Source organism: Colletotrichum jinshuiense, chromosome 10 (assembly GCF_051148585.1).
Source record: "Colletotrichum jinshuiense chromosome 10, complete sequence".
In the NCBI taxonomy this organism is placed as follows: Eukaryota; Fungi; Ascomycota; class Sordariomycetes; order Glomerellales; family Glomerellaceae; genus Colletotrichum; species Colletotrichum jinshuiense.
Genome location: NC_139303.1, coordinates 2,898,250 through 2,918,852, shown reverse-complemented (window position 1 = coordinate 2,918,852; position 20,603 = coordinate 2,898,250). Strand labels below are relative to the sequence as shown.

Genomic DNA, 20,603 nt, shown 5'->3' with positions numbered 1-20,603 from the left:
TTCAAGTGCCATTTTAGCAATAAGAATGATAGGGCAGTTGCTGTCTGGTGAGGTTAAAGCAGCAGCTTCACCACATACCACAAGGCGTCACAGCATATCCGCTCCTTATTGAGCTAGGAGAAAAGCTCCAAAGGGGGTTTCGCACATTGCCATGGGTTCGTATGCTAAGACTGGCTATCAAGCTCAATCGTGTGGCAATCTTTATTACAGCTTTTCGGTTGTCATTGGAACTTTGTCAACTGATAGCGTCGGCCAGAATTACTATCTTGGGCAGAATTGTGAACAAAGCTCCATCAGTCTTGAACTTCAGTCGTCATGCCACAACCTTCAACCTTGCTGAATATAGCTGATCGATATACCTGCTGGTGCTTAGATCTAGCACAACGACTTATAAAACGAACGACCACTATTTCGAATACCAACCACAGCGCTCTGTTAGTATAAAACACTACCGTCGGATATGTGACCGTAACAATTCATCACGGAATAGCCAGACAATTAATGTTGTCGCGGAAGGAAGTAGCCAGATAAGTGGCGTAAGTCGCGGAGCGCAGTCCTTGTGGTCCTGGTTAAGGAGTGTTGACAGCAACGCAATCATGATTGCCTGCGCTGGCGGATACTTTGATATATCGCCATATTTGGTCACTGCCAGCCTCCATTACACAATGAGAGGCGAATGAATAGATTAAACAATACTAAGGGAGTGTTTGACTAAAACTTGATGCCACAGCACTAGTGAATGCATAGACCTAAGACAACAGCGGTAGAAGGTAAACTAAACTACCTTAGTAAATAAGCTTCAGATGGTAAATACAACTTGAGCATAGGTAATCTTAAAGTATCAATGTTAAATTCATAAACATACTTTATAGGCCTAAAATTCTAGCTATAAATTCAGTCGTGAAATCAGAAGGAATTCTTATCATGGGGCTGGCGTCTCACACGTGACCACAACCTATTAAAGGCCTTGTATCACAGTAGTGACTACAGACAGTTTCCTTTCTGCAATACAGTAATTACACATTGGCCCGGCATAGAACTCGCTCAGTTGCCGTCGTAGTCTGTCCTTAGACCCCGCCATGGCACTCCTCACTATTACATTGCCAATCTCTTGAATCTAGCTCTTCGTCTATGTTGCTGTACAAGTGCGTTTTTCTCCTTAATATCTGCCTATTAATAATAAGCCTAAGTGATAAAGCCTCTTTTGAGAGCCTATGAGGTCCGTATGTATAGTAGTGCGAGCTATGACTAGATACGCGATGGTAAAGAAGAGTTTCTGGGATAGTTACCCGACTTTAGTTCTATCTGTAGTATCATCACAAAGATTAATTGGTTGGTTCTAAGACAGTGTTTAACCTTAAATGATTAGTGTATATAGGGCCGTGCCGGTGCGGGTTGCCTGTCGTGGTTCGCAGCGGCAAATCCCTACCCTACAAGTGGTGGGACATAATCTGCCACCAATGGAAACTCAAGACGTACATAATTACCTTGCAGTGGAAAGTCACTAGAACGAGTGGTATCAATGCTGCAAAGCGCTTACGCAGCGTGCAGCTCGTAAGAAGACCAGTCACAGTTCTTTTAGTCCGATTGGTGTACCGCTTAGGATCATCCTCCGCCGAAGCTGGTCATGTACAAAATATGACTCGTTTCTCTTAGCTGATTAAATATTAGTAATGAGACTGCACATGTTTTTACGGTCAGCTGGGACAAACAATGCTACTTGGAGAATGGAATGATAGCCAATACCCGCTGTATTTTAAAACGGCTGCTAGACGGCTGCTAACCATCCCGCCGTCTTCGCTGAGCTGCGTCGTAGAAATAAGTAACTCCCTAACCCGCATCGGAGAACGGCACCTTAAACTTTGCTTCCTAATATATTAGATGAACGCTGACAGGATACAGAATTGTGGTGGAATTGGGGACGGAATCTTGGTGGCCAGCAGCCATTCTGATAAGTCTTGATCTTCAACTGCAGGGAGGAGGTGCTAAGACATGTGCTTCCTGCAGCATGTAGAACACGGTGAACTTCAGCCAATAGTTACTAGTTAAAGGCTCGGGCGCTACAGTTGTGGCTTAAAAGTTGCTTCTTGGCTTACTATTATGAACTCGATCATTTCCTAATTGGACAGGAATACGGAGCTTGTCTATCGGACCTCCGATACTTAGCTGGGCCGTTTCCCACACATGTATACTGGACATGCCAGGCTGACCCTAACTACAGTCGAGAACCTCCCTTAGCCCTTGGATTTCATCCCCTCCAGCAGGACTTCAGATTACTATGGACTTTTTCCAAACCCAAGTCGTGCTCCTCACAGGAGCAACGGGGGGACTTGGGGGCTGTCTCCTGTACAAACTCGCCGTTGTCCTTCAAGTCCCCAAAATCTACGTGGTGATCCGAAAGACGCCTGAACAGGCAATCCAAACATGGGCCACAACCATGCCAAACCACATCGGCGAGATCCTGAAGACAGGCAGTATCAATTTCATACACGGGGATATTACCTCCCCGAAATATGGATTAGCGGATCACGACATGAAGGCTATGGAGTACGATGTCACTATTGTCATCAATGCCGCCGCCAACATCAGCTTGCGGCTTCCATTACGCCAACTCGTCCAAGAAAACTGTCTTTCGGCCTTAGAATTGGGCGATATGGCAACAAGGTTCACCAAACTCATCAGTTTTGTCCAGATCTCAAGTGCTTACGCCTTAAGCGATCTCCCTGACGGCCCAATGGAGGAAAGGATATACGATATCGGCGATGCAGATCAGCTCCTGGATGACATCCTCTCGGGTAAAACTGACGATTCAACCGGGTTTGCCTGGCCGTATGCGAAGTCCAAAAGGCTCATGGAGTGTCTCATGGATAAGAGATTGGCGCAACGGCTACCGCTACTCATAGTTCGCCCAACCGGTATTGCGCCAGCTATTAAAGAACCCTTCGAGATGTACCTCCCAAATGCCTCTTGCCCTCTTAATACCTTCTACTCTCGTATGATGTACCCTACGGGCGGGTCCGCACTCTTTCATGCACCTGAGGGTTTCGAATCCGGCAAGAACATTGTCGACGAAATCCCTGTCGATCTGGTCTCCAATATTGCCCTCCAACACCTCCAGCGCAAGAGCCGTGGCGTCTTGCACACGTCCTCGCAGTCTTACATCCCTAGGACATTCGACGACTATCTAGACGACCTGGAGCGCTATGTCCCAGCTGAATGGAAGCCCAAGATGGCACAGCCTGTCTTCACTACCGACCGCAGTGCTCGGCAATGCCGAGTAGCGGAGTTCTACGTCATCAAGTCCCGGAACTGGCTGGTTCAGACTGATCGGTCGCGGGATCTCGACATGGACGGCCCGATCGGGCTGGACATCGGCAAACATGACATCCGAACCTTCACGGAGAAGCGGGTGCGACGCATTTTCGCCGAGACAATGGAGTTGCTAGAGAGGAAGGAGAAGAGCGCCAAAAAACATCAGCTGCAGGCGAAGGTATAGTTGAAGCTGTATCATAGACAACATGGTATATGGCCCTTCCATTGTTCTGTCTATGGCTGGTGTGTTGTCTCGGGGCCCTCTGGCCGTGTGATTTGCAACTAGGGATTGTTTATGTCTCCGTGTCTGAACTTTTCATAGTCAAATTTTAATTGCCGCCTCAGCAGACCCGTATATGCATAGCGAGGGAGAAAGGCAAGGTGAGGGGAATTATCCAATAATAGAGTGCCAACAAAATACATTCATTTGCAATCATGTCTCAAATAAAAGTCATTGGGGCAAGTAACTTGGTAACTCAACAAACTACATTTAAAACAATTCAAACCAGGGTCAATGACCCACACCTCCACTACAATGTTGAAGAATGTATCAACCACGTTGTATCTTTGCTTAATGCATTGTGCTTTTTCGACATTGAATCTCTCTCCCATCCCCTATCGACTAACAAGACTCCTCCTGTATTTGAGTATATCTTCATAGACTTGGCTCACTGTCATTGAAAAAACCTCTGCATTCAGTTCCGAATAGAAATCTAGCCAAACATGGCGAGAGTTTGTCGGTTCCCTCCGTTGGCGCTGACAGCAGCACCATTCACCCATCTTCCCTCCTCACTCGCCAAAAACCCGACGATGTACGCAATGTCTTCTGTGTTTCCAATACGAGGAGCCGCAGAAGTCATAGAGATCAACGAATTGATAAGCGCCGGGTTTTCCTTCTTTGCTGCAGCCATAGAGTCGGTGTCTGTCGGACCGACAGCCACGCTGTTGAAAGTGATGCCTGAGCTAGAAGCGAAAGTATCTGCAAAGGACCTCGTGTAGCTGTCAAGTGCGGCTTTTGTAGCGCCATAGGTTATAATTGGATCGGGGTTGCCTGTCTTGCCTGCAATGCTGGAAATGTTGATAACGCGCCCTCCATACTGAGGCGCATGCTCCATAAATGCGACTGTAAGGCTGACAGGCGAGTAGACATTGGCAACCATCATTTCGTTGAAGTCTTTAGCCTGGAGCTTCTTGACGTCTGAAACCCTACTAATGTCTGCGAAAAGAGCGTTGTTGACAAGAATATCAATTGTGGTTACATTAAGTCCAGCAAGGGCCTCCTTAACGATCTTTGGTCCAATTGAGAAATCTGCTACATTCGCCTGAATAACAATAGCATTCTTGATTCCTAGCTCACGGCACTGGTTCAGTGTTTGATCGGCTGCAGTTTTGTTGGAGACGTAGGTAATAGCAAGATTGCTCAGACCCTTGCGGGCGAAATATATGGCGATTCCGCTGCCGATTCCGCGTGACCCGCCAGTAATTACGGCGGTCTTGCCCTTTAGGGACCAAGGCTCTGAATATGAAGCTGAGTTCGACATTTTGTGATAGTAATAATCAGTAATAGGATGGAAAAGTGGTCTTTAGTCTTTCTTGAAGAAGTAATGTGAGGGTAAAGTGATGTTGTGAACCTTTGAGATTTTTTGTTTACAACACTCTATATATATCTTATTAAATCTTCACATTACAAATCATTAAGCAATAATTCCACGAACCTGTAAATTTGTAATCTCTGTCCATCCTTGGGAGGTTCGGAGTTGAGACGCTGCGCATATGACAAACGGCTAAACTGTTGTCCGAGGTCCACAACCTGACAATAAAGTGTATTGTAGCTTGTTTACAGGGCAATAGAGCTTGGCATTCGACCTTTTCCCGCAATGCAAGGATTAATATTAACTCGATTAGGCCTGAATTTCACCATTGCTAAGCATCAGTTGCTTTTTCCAGGTAATCATGTCCTGAATTACAATTTAACTTCATGCAAACTCTGGGTTGTAGCAGTCTATGTGGGGCGTTGCGGGTTTGTGCGGTGTTTGTGCGGAGTTTGTGTGGAAGTAACTGAACCTTAATCTTAGAGACAGCCTCTAACAGTTGATGACAGAATTAAAAATTGTAGAGACCTCTAGAGGTTGTGCTGCCTGCATTAACCATCAGCACTCGTTAGCCTCTAAAACCCGCACTGTTGAAGATCCACATCTCCTCTTTAGCTTCTTAAGGCGTGCACTAAATCTCATAATAGCATTACAAGCTAATGGTAACATTCTGGAATATATTGATTAAGATTCACAAGGCGGTGTATGAACATCGTATTTGAATGGCTTGTTACGTACCTGGACCGTTCGAACGGTGAATATATATTCGATCTGATAAGGCTGGTACCCTTCTGTAATTTTCTGCGGCTTATCCCAATCTTTAGTTTTGTTTTCTTTACTCTCTTCCACTTTTGATTAATTCACTAAGTCACCGGGCCCAAGAGCACTACTCGTGATGATGGATGAAAAAGATTTGGGACTCAATATTCCTCTAGTACTATATTATCAACACACACCCAGTTCGTTTGATAATGCTTCAAAATCGAACAACCGCATCTGATGTTCAGAGGCACCATCACGTCCTGTGACTATTCTTTTATCCATTTTCTCAGGTCTTCTGATTAACTGGCATATACCGTCACTACCTATTTAATATGCCTGTACCTCATTATGTTTTAGGTGGATCACTTCTGCATTCAGGGACAAGTATATGATTGTGTTCGAGAGCTGGCAGGTGCCTTGGTCAATGTTGATGGACCTCGGCCATAAGATTCCTTTTTCTTTGTGTGACATTCTCTTGGGTACGTCCTTGAGATTGGGCCTGTGTAGCGCAATGCGGAATTTAGTACCAATTATAAGCTTCTTCTCACCTTCATAACTATCAAAACTATCCTGAGCGGTTTCACAGGGAGCGTAGTAACCTGTATCGGTGCTTTAGGACTCTTTTCATTTATGCCTCGTTGAGGCTGTTAGAACTTAGAAGTGCGCTACCTATTAGGAACTGCTCTGACGCACAAACTCCTCCTTGAACTCGTCCCGCCATCGGCTAAGAGGTGGTCGGCGCTGAATTACATCCTGAGCAGACCAAAGTATACGCTTGCAGTCCATTTCCTCAGTTACTTCATTATCTGGGCAGATAATGTAGAAGTCATCGTTCTTCATCTTGTCCTCCATGTAGTCTGCGACCTGTTGTGAAGTCCACGCAGCGGCGGGCTTCTCACCCCTTCGAACATCTTCACTTCGGCCGAGACCCGTAAATGTCCACCCAGGAACAAGGAAGTGAACACTGGTACTGGAGCCTCTGAGGTCGTACGAAAGTTGTTCGGCTACAGCTTTGACGGCCGATTTACTGGCGTTGTAGGCAGGGTTGCCGGGCGGGTTGGTGATTCCTTGCTTTGAACCGGTAATCACAATGGCAGATCCGTTGGTCGCTGTCACTGAGGACCAAAGAGTAGCGATGCCATTAACCACACCAAACAGATTGACATCAAAAATTGTACGGAACTTGGAGGGGTCTTCCCACCCAGACGAGGGCTGAACACCGGCGTTGAGGAAGAGGAAGTCGACGCGACCTTGCAAGCTGCGTTAACATGCCTCGCCAAAAGAAAGAGGGACAGTGCCTTTCGGCCGTGAGAACTGGACTGTTTGTAGGAAGATGGTATCTTACCTTGCAAATCGCTGTCAATGCGTTTCTTGAGCCGAGCCCAATCCTCAAGGCTGCCAACATCCGTTAGGGACGTCAGGACGTTTTCTCCCAATCTTTGCCGTGCCGTAACCAAGAGGTCATCGTTATTGTCGACAATGAGGACCTTCATTCCATGACTAAGACATTTTTGGGTGACGGCAAGGCCTATGCCGGATGCTCCTCCTGTAATCAAGGCTGTTTTGGAGGCTGCGAAGACAAATGAAGACATAGGGACGGTGTTTTTGAGTCACTATGGAAGTAGCGGATATCAAGTTTTGGTTCCAGTGACGGGATCGGCTTGGTCAGTATTCGCTCCTTAGAAGTATGGTCTACTAATCCACAGCGGTTCTTTAAGTAATTTAGGTAGAGTACGCAAACAAGCCATGTACGAGTTGGCTGCTTATCAATCATTCAAGAATTTAATACACAGTCGGACCGAAACATGGTGACTAGTACGGAAGGTGGAAGCGGTCCATCGCGTATGTGTGTACGATATGGCAGGGCCACTTTTAAAGGAGTTAAAGACGCTGGCTAGGCTTGCGGAGATCTACATTATGATGTCATATGCAGAACTTATTTGTTTCTCTTCGGGGGCAAATGTACGCACCCTAGTCTGCTCGGATGTCACACTGTCTTCTTTGGATGAGGACTCGGCTAGTCTACATCAACTGCGTCGTCGCAAGAGCTTCGTACTGGCAATTGAAGGGGGGATCTAGCCCGAAAGGAACTATGATAGACCGTGTACTTATCTGTGTCACAGTATGTTACGTCGTAATGAGAGGGAGAACGTAGGTGGAGATGCGCACCATCCGATTCTGAAGGTAACGTCAAAAGGGCGAACATTTATGGATTTGAGAGAGATCAGGCAAATTAGCTGGAAATGTGGCCGAGTTCTACGGCACGTCTAGTCCTGGGTACCGAAAAGGTAAGGAATTACTAAATCGATTGCAGCTAGAAACATGCAGTTAATTTGTATTAACTTCATTTGGTATCATTTGCTACCTTGAAGCTTTCCCGCCGTAGACTAAAAGCGCGCGGAATAAAAGCGCGCGGAGATAGTAACACTGGGGTGGGAGTCAACATACATATAACCCCACAGCAAGTATTTTTAGCAGGTCTGGTAAACAGTGGTGCATCAGACGACACAGGCATGCAGGACCCATAATCACAATAAACGTCATTTTTGTTCATTCTACAAAAGTTTTTACTATGCAAGTGCGTACTTAGTAAGTGCTAGTGAAATTAGATCATAATAAGAGTGTTAGTCCAGGAGCAATGTAGTAGTAGATAGTAAGTATATTATAGAGTAAAACCTGATACTTGGGCTTTTACAACCAACGTAGGCGGAGCACTCTCTTTTAAAAATGAAGTACTTTACACCCCATTGTTTAAAGAAATGTATTGTTGCAACAGCTGTCAGTTTTGTCAGCTTTGTAAAGTGCCCCGAAAAATCAATTATCCAACCTTTCACTGTTGTGCTATGAGACGATAGGTCTTTTCAACTTTTGATATAGTAGAACTGGTCTTCTTTATAGCTTTGCTTGAAACGCCACAGAGATTTATCGCCCTACCATTACAGCGAGCTATAATATAGTATTTATACGTCGTGTTATGGACCACTTGTGAGTAGTGTGGTAGGATTCTAGAGCCATATGGACTCTCAGACATGGGGCACTTACGGCTGTGTGATCTAAGCTAGAACATCAAAAGCATTCCTTCCTCCGTATAAGCACGATCCCTAGACCGCCATAGAGATATCCACTTTCATTCAATGCCTTTATTCTGCCCTTCAAGCTACTGTTACTTGCATGCAGTGAGCTTAATAGCATTTATCTGTTTAACTAAGACAAAGGCTAAGGCTTAGATGGTGCAGTATATTAGGCATAGCCCCTTTTACAACTTGATTTCAGTGCCCGCCGTTGATCTGAACCGGAACCGACCACCTCGAATATCGTTATTGTACACTATGTGCAAACCGGGTTTGATTACGTCAAATTTGGCCAGATGTGTTCAGTCGGCAGCAGAATCCGGTCTGCATTCCTTGCCTGATATAGGTAAACATCATCATCGCCAATACAGCATGGAACCCACATTAGGTCCGTGCCTTGGCGGTTTGCTTTGAAGCATTCCGGATCAATCTCAATTATGAGGTAAAAAATACTCTCTACAAATGTTGGTAAAACGTCTACAAAACAAGACAGCTTTTATCTACTTCACATTATCTATCACAAGTATCATTTAGTAATATCAACAAGCTAAGTCGCTGTCTTTTATAATCCTAAAGCTCCTATACATAATTTACGCAACTACTATCACGTACCTATCACAAGTCATCATGACCATTCCTAACCCAGCAACCCGAGTACCCAACCTCGACAAGTGTTGGTTCCGTCCGGTTCGACCCGTAGATATCTTTTAGGAATTCGGCGCAATGGTCAGTGTGGAACACGTTCGCGATCACGCCGTCAAACGCAGCTCTCTCCTGGAAAAGAGTCCAGAACTGTTTCTTCCACAACATAGAGCAATGATTTATGTGATCCAAGATAGAGGTATAATAAAACTTTTGCTCGCCCATGACTTCTGGAGCCAGTCGCTCGGTTAAGTTTTTGCTACAAAGCAACTTTTAGTATATGTTCTCTTCTTCGTATCTGGGGCGACGGAATGACTTACTCCGCAAAGGCAGCCCATGTGTCGTCATCTTGGTACTCTGCCTCGAACGCTTTATCGAAACATTGGGAGGGGACCCAATAGTTCAAGAGAGTGTCATATTTACACCCATTTTGTTTCGCTTCTGCCGTTGAATTGCCGCAGGAAACAAAAATTGCATTCGAAGTGATGTTATGAATAGGGGTGTTGTAGTTATTTGAATTCTGACCATTGCTAACATTTTCGTTTCCCTTGGCAATGTCGTTGGAACGGCCATTTTGTGGACTGGACATGAAGAAGGTGAATGCGAGGACCCAGAGGAGGGATGTCGCAAGGCAAACAACAAAGTCGCGTAGTAATCTGCCGCGTCGTGTTGCTTTCAGTGCTTGTTGTTGGAGATGCGGGCTCCCATTTTCTGTGTCGTTTTCTGTCGATTCTCGTCTGGTTGGGTCGTCTCGGAAGCCCAAGAAGGGCTGCTGATCCTCAGCTTTTTGCTCCATCATGGTGCGTGAATGCACCTGCGGTTTCATTTGATCAGGATTTTGGTCTTGATAATGAGATGATTGCCTGTGGTCATTTTTCCGGGGGAAGATGAAAAAGATGAAGGTTCGTGGTGGCAGGCTTTATTTGACCATGAAATTGACCAGCACAGGGTTTTATGTTTGCTTGGATGTGTTTCATACAACATGCGCACCTCAGCGGGGTCCGTTTCAGGACCATCCGAAGGTCTGAACGCGTCCCATGTGAGCGGCCTTGGTGACAATTGTGGTCAAAGCTTGAGAGAGTGCGAAACATCCTCGAGACGCATTTCTTTACTGTCAGTTCCCCCAAATGAAAAAAATAAACACTTCTTCGTTGGAAATACCATACAGGGAGGACGTGGAAATTCCCAAGACAGGTGTACCGGTATCTAAAGTGGAAAGCACTTAACCAACGTGCAGCCTTTTGACGCGATTAGCTGGACAGCATCCATAATTGAATCTATGCATTAGCTGAACTTCGCCTGCCTCTAGTCAACAAGTACTTGGGAGTCGGCTGGAGATCTTTCTCCTTAAGCTCACGGAACATTACAGTAAACGATACAGCTGCGTTGTATTGTCAATGTACGTTCCTTTATTATGATTTTACTGCCAACATCAAACCGCCTCACCATTTTTGATAATGTCAGGATGTTGTCTATTGTGAATACGGGAGATGCTAAGTTCACGTGACAGTAGCACCCCAATCTAAAGGAGTCAGCCAGTGCTACATATTTCAGCGTAGTCTTATTTCATCTCCGTAGTGCACCGTTCGCAGATCGTTGCATTGCCAAAAATGACGGGGGTTCGCAGTCATTTCATCAACAATAGAATCTTCGATATTCTTGATTCATGCATTAAGACTATGTATCTTGATGGTTCAACCCTCAGACCCTGAGGTTTCCCTGTCCATGTTTCATTGTGCGCGTTGCATCCGCAGCCATTGTAAGATACCTGCTCAGTTGTTTACGCGACAGCTTCATATCCCGACCGCGAGTTGTGGGCAGCTCTGTTCGAGAACAGCCAGTAGACGATCATGCCGACAAGGGGGAAGAGGAAGACAACAAGGCACCACAGCACCTTGTGGCTAACGGGTCGGTCAGACTTCAAAACTTCCACTAAATGCAGATAAGTGGTTAGTATGAAGCTCAACAAGAGACCCAATGATGTTCAGATTTAACGCACTGAAAACAATAATATCCAGGACGAGGACAATGAACCCGAGAATACCGCCGCCGGTGCCATATTGCCAAGTGTTGCCGTGACCTGCAGCCCCGATTGTAGGATCAGTAACAGGAGCTGCGGCGGCCAGCAGTGCGAAGCAAAGCTGAAGGAATAAGTTCGTGGAAAGAGCGATTTGCATCATGATGTCGTCGGTTGTTCCTCTGGGTTTATTTATCGTGAAAGATGGGTGCTACGAATACCTAGTGAGAAGGGCGGGGTAATGGCAGAACAAGATGTTTATCTGCCAGGTGCAGTGGGAGTGGGAGAGCAACGGAATTAATATTGGCGGTGGCTGCGTTTACGGTGACGTCACATGCTCGTGTCATCTGACCATGACGCGCACAGCGCTACGCCCGGCTTAGTGCTCTGTAAATCTTGCGAGACACAACCACAAGAAATGATAGGTGGAAACTGCTCTGCTGACCGTCATCGGCCTATGTAATCATTAAGCCATAGCCCAGTCAACAACTAGTCCCAAATGCAGCTGATCGGACTCTCATCTCCACATTAAGGCTGTCAAAAGAAGAGCTCGCAGCGGGCACAATATATTCGTTGTGAAACTATATTGTATTCTCATGAGGTAAATAGGGGCACAGACCCCATATAAGTATTATCCTATAAGTTAATCACGGGCTATTGCACGTGGCAGCCTTCGCGTCGCTGAATGAAGGTATCGTGACAAAGTTAATATCCCATTGAGTGCGGACTCATGCCTACTTGCCGAGTCCCGCAGTCAGATAATTATGGTGAGGACGTTGTCGCCTCCAAGAAGACTACCTAGCAAGCAAGCGATATTAAGTTAAGTGGTCTCCAAAGTTTTATTTTTGCCGTTAAGCAGTTGCGAACCTGAGTGCAGTGCTGGGCGATGTAGTTCTTGAGCTTTCGGGCAATAAGTTTTGAGCCTGGGGATGTGAGACCGACACTCAAACCTTGCGCTTGAATTAGAGCGTTGTTGATGGCAACATTGAGAAGGCCATTATTGCTGAGGCCTCCGGCAATATCGGCAATATTGGAGATAGGAAGCAAGCCCAAAGATGCTGTTGCTAGGCTTAAAGGTTTTGAGGATTCTACTGAGATTTATAATGGCCAAATCTAGAGCCGAAAGGCTACTCAAGAGCTCAGTGGCCCCTGAGTAATGGCAGTTGGCGCATTGAGAACTCAAGTTCTCGAACCAGAGGGAAACCGGATTTCCAGGCTGAGGTCGCTGTGGCCGAACTTAAAACGGCGACAACTAGAGATATGCAGACTGGCCTTCGGTTGCAGGGTATGAGAAAATTGATGAATCAAAGGTTGAACCATAGGATCCATCGTGTAAGACTAAGACGAAGAGACACGCTTTGTAAGTTGGCTTCTATGAGTTTTTGAGCGGTGGTGAGTGTTTGAGTCGTAATGAGTGCTCGGTTTATTTTGTTGTGCAATTGGGATTCATCGGCAGTTGTTATTGTTTTCCATCTCAAGAATTGAAATCCGCTTAGTGGAAACTATCATTGCAAAAATACTTGCTTTCCCCCCGCTTCTAAACCCAAGTCCACGACATCTCCAAGTTTCTCGCATCAAGAAGGTCCAGATTGTCATAGCAAAAGAGTTCGGCTCAGTGCAGAGCTCTTAGTTCGGTTGATCGGGCTTGGTAGATCTCAAAAGACGTCTTTTTGTACATTGTTTTCAGATCTCGGTCAAGTGACGGGAGGTTGCATGCTGCGTCCAATGCCAAAGAGCAATTGGGGCGTGGGGTCCGATAGCGTTGAACAGCTAATTATTCTCAAATGGGGTCTAGACCTGTCCCCACGAATTTTCCACCGAGAAGTTAGTTTATTCTTTCCCAAAAGATTAGGAGGCTGAAAAGTTTGATATTCTCGGGTTCAAGGAACCTTCTCGATCATTTTTGTTCGACTCATAAAACATAGTTATTGGGCTTGCATGCATTGTGGCATTCACAGCGGCAAGCTTCGTCCATGCATTACCAGCCTGCCTAAATAGCAAGAATATATCACAGAAACAGCATCAACTACACTGGATGGGATATGTATGCCACCGATGAATACAGTGTTGTGAACAGTCGAACCAACTCAGGATTACACTGTTCCGACCACCAGTCTACTTACCACTGTGGCCAGCAGCAACATTATGCTTCAGGACAGTCCAGTTCTTAAAAATATAGAACCACTTTCTATTGTTATGTTTTCAGGCAAGGCTGCCCAAACACACCGGGTCCTGAAGTGTTTTGGGTGGCACGTCACACAATGGGGTAAAAAAGACCCAACACTGTAGAATATATTTTGTCGAGACATTCTGTTGGGAGGAGTCTCAGTCCTCTCACTGGTAGCTCTGGGGCATAATCGACCCTTCCTTGGCGGCAAACTTTTATATATTTAATAAAAAAATTTAGACGTTGTTTTTCAACTCCTAGGCTGCGAAAACCAAGTCGGTTCCTATCAAATTATACATGCTCGTAGAACCAATATTTACAAATTAAGTAATACACTCTATGTGCTAGACTGCGGCTATAAACAATGATGCTCGTTTGATTCTTATGCAATTGCCTTCCTCAAAGTGTCCATAAACTTCCACACATCCTGGAAAGTACAGTACAATGGGACTGGCGCCACACGGATAACTCCCGGCTTCCGCTTGTCACAAACGATACCTTCATCAACAAATGTGTCCGAAACTCGCTCCAGAAGTCCGTCCCTCAACAAGACGCTCAGCTGAGCACCTCGCTCGTGTGCATTTCTTGGCGTCAGAACGCGGAATGATGGTTCGCTGCCAGTATCGTCTGCCAAGATGCCGTCGAGGAGATGTTCTGCATATGCCGTCAAGACAAGTGACTTCGTCCGTAGTTCGGTCATGGTGGTCTTCTCAAATACTGAGAGAGCTCCCGAAAGCGAGGCCAGGTCAATGGCTGAAGGGTTGGAGACCTGGAAGCCACCAGCGCCAACTGTGGGGAGGAAGTTGTTATCCATGTTGAATCGCACCGACTTGTCACCTCCATACCAGCCCGTCAGCCTATGTCGGAACTTCGGCTTGCCCTCGCTTGTGTCGACAGAGCCGTGCCTCTCATGCACGAAAGCCCCAGCCATAGATCCCGGTCCGGCATTCTGGTACTTGTAGGTACACCAGGCTGCAAAGTCAACATTCCAGTCGTGCATCTTCAGCTCCACGTTTCCAGCTGCATGGGCCAAATCCCAGCCGACGACGATTCCCTTGGCCTGTGCATACTCGGTGATACGGGGAATATCGAAGAGTTGACCGCTGTAATATTGGATTCCAGGAAGCAGAATCAAGGCCGTCTCCTCCGCGTGCTCATCAATCGTCTTCAGAATCAAGTCTGTGGAGATGTAGAAGTTCTCGTCAGGTTGGATTTGGACCATCGACTTAGCCGGGTCCAGACCATGCCATTGGATTTGAGACTCAATTACATACTAAGGCCAATTAGTCTCAATCGATCTCAATTTTGATGTGGTAAGTAACTCACATGATCACTTGGGAATGGTCTCCACTCAAGGATAATCTTGTGCTTCTTCTCTGTTGGTCGGTAAAAGCTGGCCATCAAGAAGTGCAGGTTGGCAGTCAAGGTGTTCATGATAACAACCTCTTCAGGCAGTGCGCCAACAATTTGCGCGCTCTTTCTTGCAACATCCTCTGCCATATCCTGCCAGCACACCAGTGGCGAGTTGCCAAGTCCGTGGAAATGACCGTTGACTCCAATTGATGCCCACGTCTCCAGCTGAGCATGGATGTACTCTTTAACTGCCTTGGGCTGAACTCCCAGAGAGTTTCCACAGAAGTAGACTGATGGAGTCTCGTCATCATCTGTCGAAGACTCGGCACCATTGGTGCCGTTCACTCCATTCGCATGGCCGTTCAGGGCTTGCTTGTCTTATTCAAGAGTCAGCAAGTGAATGGAGATATTGCAGGTGAGCGATCAAAGTAATAATTGTATGAACTCACTAGGAAGTATGCCATTCAAAGACTTCTTTTTCAGGGAACCCTTCGTCGGGATGATGAACTCGTCACGCAAGTGTCTGAGGTTGTCTTGAGCGTCAAGTTGCTGGGCAAACTCGGCAGTGTTTGCATTGGCAGGGAACTTGGCCGGACGACCGGACCGAATTTGTTCTGCAAAGGCGGCGAATTCCATTGTGAATCGTACGACAACTGGTGTTTGAGTTGGCTTGGTGAATCGATAATTCTTAATTATGGCTCATGTTTCCGAAGAGCAAGGGCGTTTTCTTCACTTTGTACCCAGCGCCTCCTCATGGAACTTCAGATAGCGCGCATCATCGTTCCGAAAAGTCCACTCGCGGCCCCACCTACATCCGCCATCCGCTTCCGTCAAGGCCCTAGCGCTTCCGCATGTAACCGTCGGGTTTCGGCTTGGTCCACGTAACGGGATGACAAGAGATTCCTCAGCAGATGCGCAACAGGTTAACGAGTAATACGGAAAGGACCAATTGTGAAATACTTCTTTATCTCGAAATTTCCTGACTCGAACAGGAATCTGTCTTTCACACACACACATGCACCTCCTCTCTCTCATACACGCAATCACACACATCACCTTAAGCAACTTGTTCATCCTGTTTCGCGAGAGCAATTTCGGTCTTTCAAAGCATTGTTATCACAATAATATTTCAACAAGCTTTTGCCTCAATGTCTCCTCACGCCCTTCCCATATCTGCAGAGCAATCACAGCCTGATGTCTTTCCGTTGAGAAAGTATGCCATAACGCCAAATGGTTTCCTTCCAGCGGAAGCACCTCTCAAAGTCCTTTCAAATCCCTACTTTTCATCATGGGAAAAGATTATCCAACATCTTCCAGAGCTTCTCAAGGCTGGGAAACTTCGAAGAGAAGTGGACGCTCTTCCCGTGCTTTCGACTGACATGCTTCGGAATGAAGCTGAATGGAGAAGATCATATGTGATCTTGATCTTTCTGGCACATGCCTACGTTTGGGGCGGGGAAAAGGCCGAGGAAGTAAGTTATCGGATCTATTCTTCTGAGACTATTTACTTACATATAACACAGATACTGCCACCAGCCGTATCGGTTCCTCTTTTGCGAGTCTCCAAACATCTAGAAGTTCCGCCTGTCGCGACGTACGCTGGTCTGAACCTATGGAACTTTTTATCAACAACCAACGATTTCACCGACTTGGAATCATTAGAATCTCTCCACACATTTACTGGAACTAAGGATGAAGCTTGGTTCTACTTAGTTTCCGTGGCCATGGAGGCACAAGGAGCTCGCATCATGACGGATATGCTTACCGCACTTGAATCTATCAAGACAAGGGACTACGAAACTATCACAAAGGCGCTTGATGGCCTATCAGCAAACATTCGAAAGATCGGCGCTCTTCTGGAGCGCATGTATGAGAACTGCGATCCCATGGTGTTCTTTTATGAGATCCGCCCGTTCCTAGCTGGAAGCAAGAATATGGCTGCCGCTGGCCTGCCAAACGGTGTCTTTTACGACGAGGGAGACGGTCGAGGTAGTTGGCAGCAACTCCGTGGTGGCAGCAACGGTCAAAGCTCGCTTATTCAATTCCTCGACATTGTTCTCGGTGTTGAGCATAAGTCAGAGGGAAATAGCAACCCTCACGCAAGCAAAAACACGCCGAACCAGACAAATGCACCCGCTTTCCACGAAGAGGTCCGCAGTTACATGCCTGGTCCGCACAAAAGATTCCTTGAGCATGTATCTCGGATGGGCAGTATCCGAGAGTTCGCCAAGTTGCCGGTTTCTACCCCAGAGCAGGAAAGATTTCGAGATGCATACCAAGTGGCCACAAAGACGATGACGGAGTTCAGAAACAAACACCTGCAAATTGTCACTCGCTACATTGTGCTGCCATCAAAGAAGGCACATGGTGGTGCCAAGGTTGATCTGGCAAGCACCTCTACAGTTAAGGACGACCAGCTTACTGGAACAGGAGGCACAGCGTTGATGCCGTTCCTAAAGCAGACGAGGGACGAAACTCTGCAGGCCGGACAACTAGAGAAGGGGGAGCGGAAATAATTCGACCTATAATTCATGATATCAATAGAGCTGCCGATGACGTCGACACAGATGATTTAGACAAAATACCAAACTAATGCAAGGGGAACGAAGAATTGTCTTCCGCGTGTAACCTCATTGATCCATTCATGAGATGAGTGATCCACTAATGGGGAAAGTCTCGGATGACGGCTTCGGATCTCGGATCTGCCAATTGATGACTTTATAGTGGGGCATAATCAGTTCTGTACCGAAATAATTCATGCGAGTACGGATGTGTGGCTTGGCATCGGGATTCTCAGGAACCTGTTTGCAATGTTCAGTCGTGGTCTGCGGTCCAACCCCGCACTGGTTAGCGATAATACTTTGACTAATTCATGTTTTTCTTACCAAGATCTGCAATTTCAAGCAATATACAACTCAGGAATCGATATAACGACCTAGTTATTCGACCTTCCAGTCAAGATTATCTAGCGCATTTTATACGACGCTCATCAGTATAGCCGCTATATCCTCAAAGCAGTGATATGCTGCCAATGTCCAAATGCCACCTTCTGATTGCACGATTGTAGTAACTGCATGATTAAGTGGTTGCCAAGTCATTTGCCTGCTACGAACGACCGTTGATTTTAGTCATAGGCCTCATTAATCTCTAGCCTTGGAAATTACCCCGGACGATGATCCTTCAAAAACATAGTATCTAGCTTGAGAAATATATGTTTCAACTTTCAAGCGATAGCGATACTCTGTTATACAGCAATATCTCTCTGGGAACAGTAACTTGGTATGTCAAGCGCCACACTGTAAAACTATTCAGAGCTCAATCGTTCAAAGCAATCCTGGACATGATTAAGTCACCACGGATATGATTTGAAAATATTCAATCAACTTATAATAGCACAAGCATATTCTACTGGTATGCACAGCGTACCGCAACTCTCATCAAGTAGTCGCTTTCTTCTTTCTCAATTTTACAGAGGATGTTCAGCAAGTCTTTAATACTTTACTGTGTTCCCAAGTTCATTGTCATATTATGAACCCAGTTGGACTCACGTTAAGTTAGTTTTCATTGATGTAAACTTAAACCGTTTGCAGCTTACTTTGCATCTGGCTGGCTGACTCGGGAAAACCCTCCTGTGAAAACTGGTCTATTTATAGTGTGGATAAAACCTTCAGAGTCGTGGGAGTTGGCTACTACATGTAAATATTCACATCTACTTATGAATAAACTGTATCTAAAATAGTTAATTATATACCTTATACGTGAACCGTAACATGGGGCAGGCGATAGTCGAGAAGAAAGAAGTAGTTAAACGTTTATATGCAACTAAGATCTGACTCCTAGTCGACTTTCATCTTTCTTGGAGCTTGGAAGCCTTGCACGATGCACTTGCAAGGATGATTAAGGCTTATCCATTGACTCGAGGATCCGTCTTACGCCTCAATTCTAGATTACGTGACTTGAAATAGGTTCTAAAGACCGAATGGGTGCATTTTAATGTTCTTTGCGTGTAAATTCTGGGTCGCCCTTGACGCAATTGCTTGTCATGGTTGGCGGACAACAGGAAACATTTTCAGGCTAGATAAACGAGTCATGATTGCGAGAGCGCCCCTCCGCCATTTAACTGTATAAAAATTATCTGTCTAGAAACTAAATAAGACTCTCCATTAGACGAGCCTTTACGTGTTCTAGAAAATTGAGTTCTAGTAATGGGCTTTCTGATGTGGAAAACATCAAAGGTATTGTTGATTTTCGAAGCAAAAACAGAGTGACGTGACGAGCACACAATTCGATATGAGAATATCATCCATAATATTTCTGACAGCTAGTCAAAGGTTCGGGAGACATATGACGCTGGCCCGACCCTCCTTGGTCCTTCTTGCCGGCGCGCTGCGGACAATGATCAGCCATGTTCCGCCTTCCGAAAGGGCGGTATCCGCTGTGCTCACGTACAGAATTACTATTAGAAGTCTGCGACTACGAGTCACGGGGCACACACAGAATGCGGCCCAAGATAGATCGCTCCCAAGTGTGACAGGACGGTGGATTGTGGGTGGTTGGGATAAACTAGAGTGTGGCCGGGCCCCTGTACTAAGGGGATCATGCAGACACAGTGCAGCCGTCAACGTGCTTTTATACGGAACTACTGTGCAAAGTCGCGTCATGAAGTTCCGTTGTTGAACCGTTGAATTACCTAACCAAGGTTAGCGTTCCATCAGCTTCGGACTCGGAAAACTTTCCTTCCCTTGGTCCTTGTTGTTCCCCCCTCCGCGTCCGATCTTCCCTCTTCCGAGGGATTACTCGACATCCAGGTATTATCAACCGCATCAGTATGGAAGATGTCTCGACGCGGCAACCGTCGCCGCATACGTATGTCCGCACAAGAGTTGCCAATGCGTGTGACAGCTGTAAAGCTCGAAAAGGTATCATTTCAACTTTGTTCATGGTCCAAATCAGGGTGCTCCAATAATTGGCACGGGTGCGCAAGGGTAGCAACGGAGTTACGGAATGCTGCAGCACCTGCACATCCGTGGCGGCCACCCGCAAGCTGAGCCGCCTTTGTCTCTCTATGTCTAACTCCGTATGTAGTCAAATGCGACGGTAAACTGCCCTGTAGTTACTGCCTGAGACGCCAACGGCCCTCCTCCTGTCGATACTCTCCCCAACAGAGACGACGAGCACCGGCCCCGACACCGAGGACACCATCGCCTTCTGTGCAAAATGGGCGGGATGGGCAATCTGAGACACAGCAATCTATATCTGCACACGATCCTCTTGCTGAAGAAGAGACGGAAGTTCCACGTGAGGCGCGTCTCTTGTGCGATGCACAAGGGAAACTAAGTATGTTCTACATTCGCCGTCGCCTAATACACTGGCTGACACGACTGATGAAGTCTTCATCGGAGACTGTGCGCCGCTGTCTTTCTTTCAGACAGTCCGGCAGCTGGTGAACACGCGTGTGGACCCGCATGTCTTTGCACATCAGACCGAAAACCCTCCCTTCCGCCCGCCCTCTCACTACTCCGGCAATGGCAAACCAAACCTTCATTTGGCAACGATACCACAGGCCATTTCCACGTACCATGCAGTTGTGAGACTATTCAAGAAATCTGAGAAACAGAGCATTGTTGATAACCACCAGGCCGCCGCTGTAGACCAGCGGCCTTGTCGACCTTTTTGGTCATGCCCAC

General features: G+C 46.4%; 6 protein-coding genes across 6 annotated transcripts; 2 read left to right on the top strand and 4 right to left on the bottom strand.

Annotated features, from left to right (window-relative positions):
• Nucleotides 1-2,278: 2,278 nt before the first annotated feature.
• On the top strand, nucleotides 2,279-3,496 carry EsH8_X_000747 (uncharacterized protein; the record flags this gene model as incomplete). Its single annotated transcript, XM_083274835.1, has 1 exon — nucleotides 2,279-3,496. The coding sequence occupies one exon, from the start codon at nucleotides 2,279-2,281 to the stop codon at nucleotides 3,494-3,496; it is 1,218 nt and encodes a 405-aa protein (XP_083120227.1).
• A 529-nt stretch (nucleotides 3,497-4,025) lies between these two features.
• On the bottom strand, nucleotides 4,026-4,853 carry EsH8_X_000746 (SDR family NAD(P)-dependent oxidoreductase; the record flags this gene model as incomplete). The annotated part of the gene is made up of 1 exon (XM_083274834.1): nucleotides 4,026-4,853. The coding sequence occupies one exon, from the start codon at nucleotides 4,851-4,853 to the stop codon at nucleotides 4,026-4,028; it is 828 nt and encodes a 275-aa protein (XP_083120226.1).
• Nucleotides 4,854-6,338: 1,485 nt separating this feature from the next.
• On the bottom strand, nucleotides 6,339-7,258 carry EsH8_X_000745 (SDR family oxidoreductase; the record flags this gene model as incomplete). The annotated part of the gene is made up of 2 exons (XM_083274833.1): nucleotides 6,339-6,916; nucleotides 7,012-7,258. The coding sequence occupies 2 exons, from the start codon at nucleotides 7,256-7,258 to the stop codon at nucleotides 6,339-6,341; spliced, it is 825 nt and encodes a 274-aa protein (XP_083120225.1).
• A 3,901-nt stretch (nucleotides 7,259-11,159) lies between these two features.
• EsH8_X_000744 (PLD nuclease N-terminal domain-containing protein) lies at nucleotides 11,160-11,559 on the bottom strand (the record flags this gene model as incomplete). The annotated part of the gene is made up of 2 exons (XM_083274832.1): nucleotides 11,160-11,311; nucleotides 11,379-11,559. The coding sequence occupies 2 exons, from the start codon at nucleotides 11,557-11,559 to the stop codon at nucleotides 11,160-11,162; spliced, it is 333 nt and encodes a 110-aa protein (XP_083120224.1).
• A 2,386-nt stretch (nucleotides 11,560-13,945) lies between these two features.
• On the bottom strand, nucleotides 13,946-15,552 carry EsH8_X_000743 (kynureninase; the record flags this gene model as incomplete). Its single annotated transcript, XM_083274831.1, has 3 exons — nucleotides 13,946-14,836; nucleotides 14,890-15,227; nucleotides 15,366-15,552. The coding sequence occupies 3 exons, from the start codon at nucleotides 15,550-15,552 to the stop codon at nucleotides 13,946-13,948; spliced, it is 1,416 nt and encodes a 471-aa protein (XP_083120223.1).
• A 512-nt stretch (nucleotides 15,553-16,064) lies between these two features.
• Nucleotides 16,065-17,432, top strand: EsH8_X_000742 (indoleamine 2,3-dioxygenase; the record flags this gene model as incomplete). Its single annotated transcript, XM_083274830.1, has 2 exons — nucleotides 16,065-16,388; nucleotides 16,440-17,432. 2 exons carry the CDS (start codon nucleotides 16,065-16,067, stop codon nucleotides 17,430-17,432), a joined length of 1,317 nt encoding a protein of 438 aa, XP_083120222.1.
• Nucleotides 17,433-20,603: the final 3,171 nt, after the last annotated feature.